This window comes from Carassius carassius, chromosome 19, assembly GCF_963082965.1.
Source record: "Carassius carassius chromosome 19, fCarCar2.1, whole genome shotgun sequence".
Classification (NCBI taxonomy): Eukaryota; Metazoa; Chordata; class Actinopteri; order Cypriniformes; family Cyprinidae; genus Carassius; species Carassius carassius.
The window spans coordinates 3,226,078-3,240,677 of record NC_081773.1 but is presented as its reverse complement, the minus strand read 5'-3'; the positions used below and the strand labels follow the sequence as shown (position 1 = coordinate 3,240,677).

The following is a 14,600-nucleotide window of genomic DNA, read 5'->3' as shown; positions in this document are numbered from 1 at the left end:
ACTGAATGACATTTGTGTTTTTCTCAGGACGGGATCAGCTCTCTCTCTTCTTTATGGGACATCAGCCACTCTAGAGCACCATCATTTCAACCATGCTGTTATGATCCTGCAGAGTGAGGTCAACTGGCCGGGCTTTCCATTGATTTCTATGACTTTTATACTGACCAAACTATATTTTCTATCCCCTAATCTTAAACCCACCCCTTACAGAAAACCTGTTTGCAAAAAATATAAGGGTTTACTATCTCTGTGTAAAATGTAGCATAAACAAGTGTGTGTGTGTGTGTACAGTATATATATATATATATATATATATATATATATATATATATATATATATAAAACCCAACAACAACAATCCAATTAATTCTCATGGACAAAAATCAGTCATGTCCAGCACTTTTTTTTCTTGATGTATGTTACAATTGAGAAGAAAAGTTGGCCTTAATTTTGGTTTCAGTTAACAATTAATTATTTGAACTACAGTATAAGTTACAAATAAATGAGAACCTTTTATTAGAACTTTATATTTTATTAGAACTATTATACAAATCAGTTCACCTGAAGGGCTTGCTAAAAATTCCATAATACAAATTATTTACAAGAAATACTGTAGTACCAACAGTTTACAATGAGTTATAATTGACAAAATAGGCCATACATCAATCTATCATCACTTCTATTGTTGAACTCCAACTACAATCCTGCGAAAAAATTTACAATCTATAAGATTCTTTAACTTAAGCCATAATACAAATCAGTATAACGTAATAAAACAGCTCAAATCAGCTAAATTATACAAACAGACTTAGTTTACAATCATTTTCATTCTACAACCACAATACAGTTTACAAGAAAGTGCATTGCAGGGAATTTAGCATTTATGATCAATTTCTATTTCGAGTTTAAACCCCAATAAGAACAATGAAGTGAGCACATCATAGAAATCAGAAATAAAATAGGTATAAATGAATGCTTGTATTGGGAAGACTTTTACACTTTCACTTCATATACTCAGCTACACTTAAACCAATGCCATACAAGAGATCCTCGTGGCCACAGTAAATGAGATAACAAGGGGGAAATGAGAGCGAGCGAGCGAGAGAGAGAGAGAGGTGAATAAATCACACCCGGTGGTAACTGACAGATGTTGACTGTGAATAATTGCTTTCTACAGATACAGCGTGTTTATCTGTGTCACTGTCATTTGCATACAAATGAGCTTCGTTCATCATTTACTCAGAGAACGAACGTGTTCACCGACCAGCAGACAGACAAGTATTAATTAAGTTGGTCCTTAATGAAATGGGAACGGTTGCTCTGCTCTTTAATCTGTTAGATTGCAGTTACTGAAAAGCAGACGTTTACTAGAGTGAAATCCTTTGAACAAGCTTAAATGATGCTAAATTGCTGGAAATAATTCAGTTAAAGTGAAAAATATGTCAAATATATGTCAAACATGAGTAAATGGAAGCGTGTGTATGTGTGTCTTTTAAAGAAATGTCTTTGCTTTTCTTAAGGCAGCACAAGGACTTAATGTTTAAACTTCACACACACATTTTTTTGTTTGTGTGTGTGTGTGTTTAAATATCATTTTTTTTTAATCAGGCGCTCTGATGTAAGCATGTGTGGGTGGCCTGAATTCAGAGTTACATGTAAAGTAATGGTTATATATTCATACACAAACCCACTTTATATGGAAATTCATCCTGAAAAGTACCTGTATCTGTAAGATAAAAATACATGGGCACACCATCAGTGCAGATATATGTTCTCAAACATCTTCAGAGTGGACTCTTTGCAGGGCAGAACCATATTTAATGACACCTAAATTAATGAAAATATTTCTGTTTAACAGTTGTCATTTTTTCTTTGTCTCTAGGGTCACAATATCTTCTCTAATCTGTCGTCACACGAGTATGGAGAACTCATGCAGCTCCTGAAACAATCCATCCTGGCCACAGACCTGACACTCTACTTCCAGTGAGTACTGAAATAACACACACTTCTGTCTCTGCCACACCATGTTAGTTCACTAGGAATATGCCAACTGTATATTACCAAGACGTACACAAATGAGCTTTGTAAGTATTGTTTGTAGTGTTCTTAGGCAGTAATAATGAATCGTGCACATGTGTGAATGTAGCCCTGCTTCACACTGATGTTGGAGGCAGATGTGAGATGTGACCCTGTACTGCTAACGTGTGGCTGCTCTGTGAACTGCACAGTGCTCACTGAGTTTTCATCCACAGGAACAGGAACTCCTTCTTTGAGCTGGTGAATAAAGGAGAATACAACTGGAACGTGAAGGAACACAGAGACATGTGCAGGTCAGTTACATGTGAACATGCTGCACAAACACACCAAATACTTTCACATTTCTGATTGGAAATTGTTTCTGAACATCTCTCAGGTCGATGTTGATGACAGCGTGTGATCTGGGTGCTGTCACAAAACCCTGGGAGATATCATGCAAGGTAGATGCTCTTACCCACAATACACCACAGATGAGTACGCAAATTAATATCACTGGGATTCGAAGAAAGGGAAAAGCTGAAGTGAAATAAAAGATGTTAAACTTTGAACATGTTACAGTTTCAAGTTAAAATACTAAAATTACTCAAATTAAAAAGAATAAAAATGACAAAACCACATGCAATTATGTGAAAATTACAATGAAAACTAAAAATACAAAATAAAACATGAATAAGACTACTGACCCTCGCGTGTTAACGTGTGTCTTTCTAACAGGTCGCAGAGCTGGTGACGAGTGAGTTTTTCGAGCAGGGAGACAGAGAGCGATCAGAACTGAAACTGACTCCCTCGGTGAGGTTAACACTTGAACATTACATGATCACATCAGGATCACCTGCCTCTTTATAGAAGGAATGCATTTTTGTTAGAACAAAAATGTGTTTTAAGTTGTAAAATGCCTACATTTATGCAAAAGTGTATTCCGTCTTTACATGGCCATGACAGATTTTGACAGAACTTTACAATTGGTTTGCTCTGACATGATCCAGTTATATTACTATTGCATGAAACTGAAGTGTGCACACATTCATCCAGTTTTAAAAGGGAAATAGCTAGCTCTTTTCCCAGTATATTTCCCATTGGCCTGGATTGTGAGGCAGAAGGTATTATTATACATTAGGAAGTCTCAGGATGCCACAGCTTTGAAGCTCTCTGTAGAGACGCTCGCCTAAGGTTAAAAGTCTTTTTCTCAGAGTGTGTGGGTGTTAGCATGATATATTCAAACACGGACCCTCTATCTCTGTGCTGCAGCCCGCGCTGCCACACATACACACACACACACACACATACAGATCTGTGAAGAGAAATAAAAGAGCACAGGCATTATCAGCCACAACAGACAAGTTAATTAAATTAATAGCTTTGAAGCCAAATATTAATCAGACAACAAACTATGACCATCGAATTACATCTGTAGGTGGACATGGGTGAACAAAATAAAGAAAAACACATGAAAAGGGTTAATTCAAGAGGGTCTGTGTCTCTCTCTGTTTTGCACTTTTATATCTCTGTATACACTGAACAAATTATAAATGCAACACTTTTGTTTTTGCCCCCATTTTTCATGAGCTGAACTCAAAGATCTGAGACTTTTTCTATGTACAAAAAAAGGCCTAATCCTCTCAAATATTGTTCACAAATCTGTCTGAATCTGTGTTCGTGAGCACTCCTTTGCCGAGATAATACATCCACCTCACAGGTGTGGCATATCAGGATGCTGATTAGACAGCATGATTATTGCACAGGTGTGACACTAAACTATAGTTTGTATTTGTGTGTGTGTGATAGGCAATTTTTGACCGAAACCGCAAAGATGAGCTACCAGGTCTACAGCTGGAGTGGATTGATGGAATCTGTGCACCGCTGTACGAGGTAATGCATCATCAATACATAATAATTTGACTAAAATCTTACACAGAGAACAGTCAAAGAGGGATGTTACCCAATCCATAAAAAAACTTTATACATATTACTTAAAGCTTGAATTGCCCTTTTTACCACACTAGAAACACCAAATGAAATTGCTAAAAGACATTTTCAGAGATATATGACGATTTCACAGAAAAAATACACATTAACCACAACCTGGAGGAGAATATTATTACAATTAAACAAAAGAGCCTCTCACTTGCTAAACAAGTCTGAACTATCAGTCAGACGACAGAAGGCAAGTAGTACAGTAGACTGATTTGAAGGCCTGTGTGTAATGTGTGTATGATACAGTAGGATACGGGGTTAAGAGATACTCACACAGTTCCCTCAGACATTCCCTCTCTCTCATTCTTCTGCCTGTATGCACAGAAATATCAGTCTAGCTGGCCAGATTTCAGAGACAGGCATAATTTGACGTCATGCACGCTCAGTATGCTCTAATTCCTCTATTAGCTGTCATCCTCGAAGAAAGGCAGAGATGAGAACGCTTCATATTGTTGTTAATGAACACCAGATCTGTAGTTTCTGAAGAGAATTGACCTCTGCTGGAAGGTCAGGGTGTTGCATTGTGTGGTGTTGTGTAATGCAGTTGCTAGGGTATTCTGGCTGGTTGCTATGCCATTGGTTTGCTACAGCAGGTGGTTGCTAGGGTACTTGTCCACACCAGTGTCTCTGTGATGTTCTGCTCTCTACATATGAGCGTGTGGATTTGGTCACATCACTGAGCAGCAGTAACAGTGTTGCTCGCCTTAGCAAACTAAATACATTACCACTGATTATACGTCTGAAGAGAAGAAATTCTCTTTTATTATTCATTTTTTATTTCAAGCAGGTTTTGAGAGCTTGGTTTAAAATTACCTGCATGTATGAATTCAATGGAAAGCTGAAAGCGGATTTCTTCATAGTTTTTGCCATCCTGAGTGTGTGAGTGAGTGTGTGTGTGTGTGTGTGTGTGTGTGTGTGTGTGTGTGTGTGTGTGTGTGTGTTTAAAGAATCCTACCAGTCACACACTCTGCGGGAAAGCAGGAAATGTGTGGGAGTGTTTTTGCCTTGACCCCCCCCCCCCTCTCTCTCTCTCTCATTTTAAACTTCTTCACTATTGCTCTGTCAGGCTTAAGGTCATAACCATGTCTTGGTAATTAGATGGGGATGATCTTTTTATTTAAAGGATTAAAAGAGATGCAAAAATAAAATAAATAATAACAGTAAAAAAAAAATTCTGTCATTCAGGATTCTTTATTTGGAAAAATAATTTCAAATATGCACACATTTACTCTTATTTGTATGACTAATATGTCAAAAGCACAAAATGTTTCTTGTCTCATCATGTTCAATTAAATTATAATTAAATTATATCATATTTTCAATTCAAAACTTCTAAATTAGCAGTTTGCAGCACTGGGCATTACTGTCACTGGTTATCATTTGTATCGTAAAACAGTCAAATATTAAATGTCAAGCTACTTGCATCTTAGTTAATTCGCTCTTGTCTTGCCTGAAACTCCCTTCTTGATGAACCTCTCAATGATTTGGACGTTACGAGTGCTGATGGACCACTGAGGCAGAACAGTGTGTAGTATACTTCAAGTTTATTTTATTAAGTATACTTAAGTAAAGTTCAGGTACATTTTTAAGTATACTTCATGTAGCAAGTATAAAAATATCAGTGTTCTTGTAAGTGTACTGTTTCACTACTACTTGGGACTAAATTGGCCCACTTTCTAGTATATGAAAGTATACTTTTAAGTGTACTTAAAGTATAACAGTAGCAGACTTACTCAACTAGTTTACTTCTGTGTTTGTAGTTTGTACTGCAATTATACTAAAAGTTAACTTATATGTATACTGATATTTTACTAAATATTTTGTACACTTTGAAGTATAGTCTCACTAAACTACTAGTTTAGTAGTTTTATACTGCAAGTATACTCATATGTTTTTGTGGTGTTCTGAGTTAGCCTCTAGAGGGAGCTCTCGGTTTGAAAGAAGGTAGAGAGAGCGATAAGAGAAGAAGGGATGAAAGTGTGGAAAATAAAGGAGGTTACACACAGTTCGAGACGGAGTGCATTTACTTTTAATTGAGACACTCAACATATTGGCGATGAGGATGGCTTTGACTCTGAGCCAACCTGCCCCGTTCCTGCAAACACCGGGTGAACCACCCATTCCGTTCAAAGCGTGGATCAAAACTTTCAACAATTTTTTGCTGGCCCTGGGTGAGGAGCTGCCTAATGCTAGGAAGCGCGCTCTTCTAATACACTGCCTCGGAGCCTAGGGTCAAAGATTGTTCTAAACACTGACCATGAGTGATCAGGGAGACGATACGTATGTTTCTGTGTAGAGGTGGAACCTCTGGATTGTTCTGATAGACCTTGGAAAACTGGTGACTCCGGTTAGAGAGTAAAGGGCTCAGAGAGTAACATCCAAGAAAGCTTTAATGAGTTGGGTTTTTACAATCCACGTTGGTGAGCATTAAGGTATACAGGCAAAGGCATTGGAGTCTGTATGTGCGTGTATGTGTGGTCTGAAATAAAGAAATTGTGGAAATTAGTTATAAAGAATATTACAGTCTTTCCATTAACTTACTTAAAATGCTAAACATTTCCATTCTGAACAGATAGATAAACAATCATCAATGGTCTTAAATTTGCTGACAAATTCACAACCATGATAGCACAGCAAATCAAAACGATCTCAAAATAGCTAACAGATCAAGATTTATACGTAAAAATAACAACAACACATTGTAGCATGTGTCTGTGATACTAGCATTTTAGCTTCCCAACACAGACTAACAAATAACCCAATATTGTGCAAATATACGCTTACAAGATTAGTGTATCATCAACACAATAACATCAACATGATTAACATTCATGTTTCCGCTAGAGAATGCAAAATAAACTTACTTTTCTGCATGAACGCACACAACTTTAAAGTTCGATTGCTCACCGTGACCCAGCACTTGGGGTGTATATGCTCAGTGTCTTAAAGGGAAGGTATCCGTGTATAGGTATCATTAAAATGCAAGCGTGAAGGAAGTCGACCGGAAGTTGAAGTCGGCCGCATACCGCCATCTTGTAGCAGAACTTCACTTGCGTTAGCATCCCATTGACTCCCATTCATTTTGGCGTCACTTTGACAGCGAATAACTTTACATCTGAGGCGTTTAAAGACTCCATTTGTCCATTATTTATTTCTAAAGATACACGACAATGTATAAAGGGCTCCATTACCTTCTATGTTACATTATGGCCCCGTAGAAACAGTTTTTGTAAAAATAGGCTAACGATTGCGTCATAACCACTTGACTCTCTGTCGCACAGTAGAGAAATTACCGTACAGACAGGAGGAGAAGCTCGCAGGCAATTCGGGGAGACGTCAAGAGAGGAGCCCATAGATACAAGCCCTGGCGTTACATTTTAAAATACTATACAAAATAATTAATCAGAATACTTACTCCTGCTCACTCACGCCAAAGAACTCCCCGCTCAAGCTCGCCGTCTCTGCAAGATTAACGATGGCAGTTTGCACGCACAGCTACTAGAAGATTTACATCTGTCAGACAGGTTGCTGACGTCATCAAGCTTAGTTTGAGTCTGCGCATTAGAAACGGAAGTGCTAAAAATCACTAAAAATGGGCTTCACTTGTCTCAATTGAGTTCCATTGGGGTCGCTGTGTCCATTTCTTTTACTGTCTATGGTAAAATGGAACATATGCACCCTCTAGTGGTAAAAGGAAAAGGCTTTTCTACATTCTGCTTTGAGTGCAATAAGGGAGTTTTTTGTCCCTAAAGTTAATGTGGTTGCTGAACGTTACCGCTTCTGCCAACGTAGCCAACGCGTGGGCGAGACTACAGAAAAGTATGTCGATGCACTATGTGAACTGGCTGCCACCTGCGAATTCGGCACGATCGAGGACGAGATGATACGTGATCAGCTGGTCGAAAAGACTAATTCATCTCACATTAGAGAAAGGCTGTTGCTGGAAGTGCCACTCGACCTTAAGAAACTGCTACAGCGGAGGCAAAAGCAATGATCGCGTCATCCAACAGTTACAAGTAGTTCAACAACATAACACGGTTTGATGGAGCAAAAGTAAAATCAACGCCTTGCGGGGACCGCCGAAATTAAACCGTGCACGTACTTGCTACCATTGCAGATCTGAGCAGCACTAGCTAATTTTCCCCGGATGCCCAGCAAAGAATGCGGTGTGCACGAACTGTAACAAAATAGGACATTTTGCAAAGATATGTCGCGGAAACAAACGGGTGAGTGAAATTACAGTACCTGAAGTGACTGTGTTAAATATTGAACATTCTGCTCGGGACTGTGGCAAAATTATGTGCAAGCACAAGACAAACACGGAACATTCAGTTAATGGTGGACACTTGATCGGCAGTGTCCATATTACCAATGTCCATTTACACTGGATCTTTCAGTCAAGCACCCCTTTCACCACCGAAACTCAGTCTAGTTAGTTTTGGGGGCGATGCAATTGAAGTGAAAGGATGCCTGCCAGCCAGCATCTCGTATGGAGGCCATTGCAGTACCACAGACATTGTTCAAAAGGGATCAGCTGTGCTAGGCAGAGACCTTTTTACTGGACTGTGCTTACAACTCTGTGATGGTCAGGTCAGTACGGACCAGTGCACACATACTGCCTTAGCTATAGATGCAAAGTCAGAAAACAGGCTGGGATGTGCAAGGGGATATGTGCACCATGTTCACATTCGGCCTGGTATTCAGCCTGTGCAGCAGAAACTGAGGCGGTTGCCTTTCTCAATTCGCAACGAGGTGTCCAAGGAATTACAGAAGCTTGTACAACAGGATGTGATCGAGCCTGTGGATGCATCTGAGTGGGTCTCCCCAATAGTTGTCTCTAGAAAAAAAGATGGGTGGATTCGGCTCTGTGTTGACTTACGCGAGCCTAACAAGGCAGTGGTAGTAGAGAGCTTTCCTCTTCCACATATGGAGGAGATGTTTGCAAACCTGTGTGGAACAACAGTGTTTTCCACATTAGACCTCCAAAATGCATATCACCAGGTAATGTTGCATGAGAACAGTCAAAACCTTACAGCGTTTATCACGCATGATGGGCTATTTTGTTTCAAAAGGGTTCCATATGGACTGGCCTCAGCTCCAAGGGGCTTCCAGAGGATGATGTCTGAAATCCTTAAAGGTCAATCTGGAGCTCATTGTTACTTGGATGACATCATGGTCGCAGGAGCAATGCTTAAGGAACATGATGAAAATCTACAAACTGTGCTGCAGCGAATTGATAAAGCAGGCCTCAAATTTAACATGGCAAAGTGCCACTTCAGAAAAGCAGAACTGTCATTCCTGGGTCACACCCTGTCTGAGAAGGGATTACAGCCTGATGCTTCCCATGTCTCTGCAGTGTCCGATGCACCACCCCTGCTGATGGGGTTAGCCTTCGTTCATTTCTGGGTCTCACGTCATGGTATTATAAATTCATCAGCTCAGGAGAGCTTTGAGACTGTTAAGAGAATGATTGTGCATAGTGCTGCCCTTGCGCTTTTCAATCCAGAACTACCTACTATAGTCACCACAGATGCTTCAGACTACGGGATAGGAGGTGTTCTTACCCAGATACATTCAGACAACACGGAGAGAACAGTGGCTTTTGCTTCACGCACCCTTACCATATAAAAAACGGAAGTACTCCACGGTAGAAAAGGAGGCACTAGCATGTGTTTGGGCCACAGAGCTATGGAGGACCTACTTGTGGGGACGACACTTCACACTGCGTACAGATCACAGCCCACTGACCACCCTTCTGTCATCCAAGGGTCAAGGAAGAGCAGGTATGCGCATAGCAAGATGGTCAGCTAGGCTGATGGCATTTACCTATGTTATTCAGTATAAGCCGAGAACATGACTGCAGACTGTCTATCTCGCTTACCACTCCCTAGCACTGAACCTAGTTTGGAACATGATTTAGAAGTCATAGCTCTCACGTCTACGCTCACTGCAATAACCAGCTCTGAGTTCAAAGCAGCATGTGATTCTTGTCCTATCCAAGCTAAGCTACACAGAATGCTCACCTCAAAATGGCCAAAGTGTGCAAAGGCACTGGATCATGCTTTAAAGACGTATTTTCAAGTGCGCCATAAACTTTCACTTCAGGATGGTTGTGTGGTGCGGGGAACCACACTCCTTCTGGTTCCAGAAGGTCTCTAGCCCAAGTTCATTGCATTCTCACATGATACACATCAGGGCATTGTGAGGACAAAAAAGAGGCTGAGAGAGCTCTACTGGTGGCCTGGCATGGACAAACAAGTAGAAACAGTTGTCAAAGCTTGTGTCAATTGTCAGTTACATGACAAATCAGCTGTTATACATACCACTCCACTCCAACCTGTACCTTATCCTACTGACGCCTGGGAGAAAGTGGCCATAGGCATCATGGGTCCTTTTGATGCAGAACCTGCTGATTGATCGTTTTTTTCCGGTCACTTTGGTGGACTATTACAGTAAGTAGCCTGAGATAGCATTTGTCTCACATCCTACCACCCAGGCCGTGATACAGTTTTTGTCTACAGTGTTTAGCAGGGAAGGGAATCCGAAAGAGCTGATTTCTGATAATGGAGTACAGTTCACACGACTTCAGGTTGTTCTTGCAAAACAGAGGAATCTTACACAGGACATCATCTATGTATCACCCAAGAGCTTAAATGATCGTTTACAAACTGCTTCGCTGGAAGGAAGAGGGTGAAAGGAGTTCACCAAAGACTTTCTGCAGGCATACCGTGCAACGCCACATGCTACAACACAGAGCACACCAACTGAACTTTTTCATGGGAGAGCAATGTTAACCAAACTTACCGTCTCAGGTCTTTGCTTGCCACCTGCAGGCAAAAGGTCAACACCTCACCAGCTTGCCTCACATGTAAGAAATAAACAGAAAAAAATGAAACAGTACAGAAAGAAAATCCGGCACAAAGCATGTTTCATTTCAGTGTGGATCATATGTCCGTGTAAAGAAACTCGGAATTGTGCCAAAGACCCAGTCTAAATTTGGAAAACCCGTAAAGGTTGTGGGTAAGAAAGGGTTGTACACATACAAGTTATCAGATGGACGATGCTGGAATGCATCCCACCTGGCACCTGCACTTACTCAATGCAGAGCAGACGAGTACAGTGAACTGCCATTGTTTGACTCTGGGGATACTAATCCAGCAGGGGGTGAACAACCTGTAGTAGTTACACGTCCTGTTCGGAGCAGAAATGTGCTTAATGCATTACTAGTACACAATAGGTGTCTACACAGTATAAGGAAAAGAATGTTCTTGCTATATTGTGATTATTGTGTTTCAGCACTGTTATGTGATGCTTATACCAAGTGTTTGGAAATTGCATTACTGTACCAATATTCGTTCATAAAGGGTTGTTTGCAAATCAATGTTGGGATTGAAAGGTTGCAAAGAAAGAAAAAATGTACAATAGTAACTTGTACATTAATTGTTAACTAATTGCACTGTGACTTTGTCCCTATAGTATATTTGTTCTTAAGAGAGAGGGATATGTGTTGTTCTGAGTTAGCCTCTAGAGGGAGCTCTGGGTTTGAAAGAAGGTAGATAGAGCGATAAGAGAAGGGATGGAAGTGTAGAAAATAAAGGAGGTTACACACAGTTTGAGATGGAGTAAATTTACTTTTAATTGAGACACTCAGCAGTTTTCTTTACGTGAACTTTACATCATATTTTAAGTATACTACTATGTCCCTATTAAGGTTTAATGTGTATATATTTTGTTACATGAATATCTGAACATACAAAACATCCATAGAAAGAACAGGGTATCTGCTTGTTAACAAAAACATTTTATTCCAGCTTCATGCATTCTTTTTAAACACTTTAATGTGTTTCATAAAAAATAAAGAAATAACATTTTGAACAAAAGCTGAAAAAAGACTATGAATTGGATTCAGAATGATAATCAAAATGTAGATGGAGTCGATCAACACCCCAAAGCTTGACTGTAATTATTACCTCCTCATCGGTCAACATTTTATTCCATAACATTACAGTTTTGATGCTGTTTCATGTCAGATGATCGTGTTACATGTGTTAGTATCTGTTGTTTCTTTTTCTTCTTCACTTGTGTTTTTTTTGGAAATTCAGTGAAGTTGTGTACTAGCGCCCTCTACGGCATAATAATGAAAACAGATTCTAGGAGCACAAGTATAGTTCAAATATAATTCAATTTTTTGTACACTAAGTATAAGTCAAGTATACTTAAATGTCATTGAGAAGTACATAAAAAGTAAACTAAAAGCAGACTTTCCTATTTTTAGTTTAAAAGAAGTATACTACCGTAATAGCACTTTTGAATAAACATCTTTTTTGTAAGGGATGAAGGAAGGTCATGGCAACAAGAAACAGGTGTGTAATGAAGTGCAGCAGAGCAGCATCAAAAATCCAGTATCAAATATTGAACGATAATTGGCGGAGTGTTTTTCCAGCACATGGCAGAATTATGACAGTTTATCACTGAGCAACTCAAACAACAGCTAATTTATTCATGTGCAGTCATTCCTCACTTTAATGCTTTAGACTGAACTAAAAATGTGTGATGTTCCTGAACAGTGACATGAGAATCACAAGAATCTGTCCGTCCTGTTTGAATGTTAATTTCTAATGAATACAGTCACCTTTTTTTCTTCTTCACATTCTAGTAAAAATCCCTAACCTTAATAAGAGGGTTTTGAATATACTTGTTCATAGTTGCTTTAAAACCATACTGATTATAAAAATAATAATAATAATAATGCACTTGAAAAGAATATCCAAACTGAAAACTGAAAGCACAGTAATATCTTCAGACATTTAATTGCATGTTAAATTGCAGAAAATGTATTCGTTTAAATTTATATAAAATGCAGTTAGCTGAACTTTAGAGGGTTTTTGACTCATTTGTTTACTTGCAGACTTATATGTCAACTCATAATTTCTTCTATTGTCTTTTATACTGTATATGGTTAAAGTGAATGTACTGACATGCATTTATGGTAAAGCTAAAATATACTTAATGCCATTTCTTTTAAAACTCACAAGGCATATATTTGTAATGTGCATTTAAATAGAGTATATTATCTTTCCATGCAATTTTGAATAACACACTACAGTTAATAATTATAATCAAGTGCTTTATATGTGCTTTAGTATGTTAGTCAAAACAACAAAACAAGTGTATTTCTGTAAAGAACAACAAAAGATTATTTCAAATGTACTTTAAATTTGACATTACAGAGTGGACTTTTTAAAAGTGCAAGTTAAGAAATTAAAGTGTGATGTTAAGTGGTGTTATATTTCATTAATATTTTATCTGCAAGTAGTTTTTTTATGAGTACATTTTATTACAGTTCATCACAAATCTTTTTTTTTTTTTACTTTTGTTTGTGCATTAAAATGAATAGACATATCAACTTTTAAAAGGTTGGAGAAAATGTTTCCGTCTTTTGTTGTTAATGTGTCTACCACTGCCATACCACAGTTACTACATAAATCAGCTCTTTCTTTCTTTCTCTGCAGACATTTGCCAAATTAAACCCCAAACTACAGCCGATGGTTGACTTGATAAAGGCCAATCGTGCCAAATGGGAAGAGCTTCACCACAGACACCAGAGCAGCCAGGAAAGCAGCAGTCCACGTAACGCAGACACCACTGCATCCAGCTGCAGCTGAGAGAGAAACCTGCCAGGTTTCTCCACATGCTTCTCTCAGACCCACAGCAATGCAGATGGAAGGAGTTTTGACCTCTGCTGCATGCTTCAGACCAGCAGACTTTACCTCATTAGCGCCCTCTATCGGGCATTTACTCTGTCTGCGAGCACTTCAGGCAACCGTGAACGAGTTTGCATTCTTCTCCATAGTGCAAAGACTGCACGTTTAGCTAGCAACGGAGAACCTTAGGGATGTGTTTACGCCCAGAAGCTAATTGGCTGAATTAGCTAATTTAGGGCTAGCATGCTAACATAAAGACTCTTTCAGCAGGGACTGTTTAAGAAGGATTGCCGCTTTTTGAAAGGTATGATAGTGTATTTTTCCCTTTGTAGCTTTGATCTTGTTGAATGTAGACATGTCCTGAGCACTGGAGCGTGGTTCTGTATGTAATGTGAGGAAGTGAATGCTGCAGGGTTTGTCTCTGTTGTTTTATCTGATGTGTTTATTCCAGGATCAGGGGTTTGTGGAGCCGCGGGGCTCTTTGCAATGCTTGCAATGCAAACCCACTCCAGCGCTGTACTCTGTGCCTTGGTAAAACCCTATGATAATGCATGCAGCCCATCCTTGACATCACTCTTCTCTCTAGTTCACACTGCATACCATCATGGATTTTCCCTCATGTCTGGGGCCGGTTTCATATCTCGACGTAAGCAACGTGTTTTTACTCCAGCGCCCATGATGAAAAATTACAATTCTGGCATCATTTATTCACACTTTTATTGTTTCAAGTATGGGGTGTGCGATCTATATTTTCTACGATAATATCATAATTTTTTTAATCGATACGTGATTTGACATTATCAAGTATATTGCAAAAACCTAACAATAAACGTGTCCAATAAACAATAAGCTAGTAAGGTGTTTCGTCACTGAACTGATCAGCCT

General features: G+C 39.1%; 1 protein-coding gene across 1 annotated transcript in view; it reads left to right on the top strand.

Annotated features, from left to right (window-relative positions):
• Nucleotides 1-14,600, top strand: part of LOC132094884 (dual 3',5'-cyclic-AMP and -GMP phosphodiesterase 11A-like) — a 103,985-nt gene extending 89,385 nt beyond the window's left edge. Inside the window, exons 14-20 of the mRNA XM_059499533.1 lie at nt 28-118; nt 1,883-1,983; nt 2,253-2,330; nt 2,414-2,477; nt 2,752-2,826; nt 3,823-3,906; nt 13,524-14,600. Coding sequence (XP_059355516.1) covers nt 28-118; nt 1,883-1,983; nt 2,253-2,330; nt 2,414-2,477; nt 2,752-2,826; nt 3,823-3,906; nt 13,524-13,676 — 646 coding nt within the window. The 3' untranslated portion in view covers nt 13,677-14,600. The remainder of the gene's footprint in view (nt 1-27; nt 119-1,882; nt 1,984-2,252; nt 2,331-2,413; nt 2,478-2,751; nt 2,827-3,822; nt 3,907-13,523) is intronic.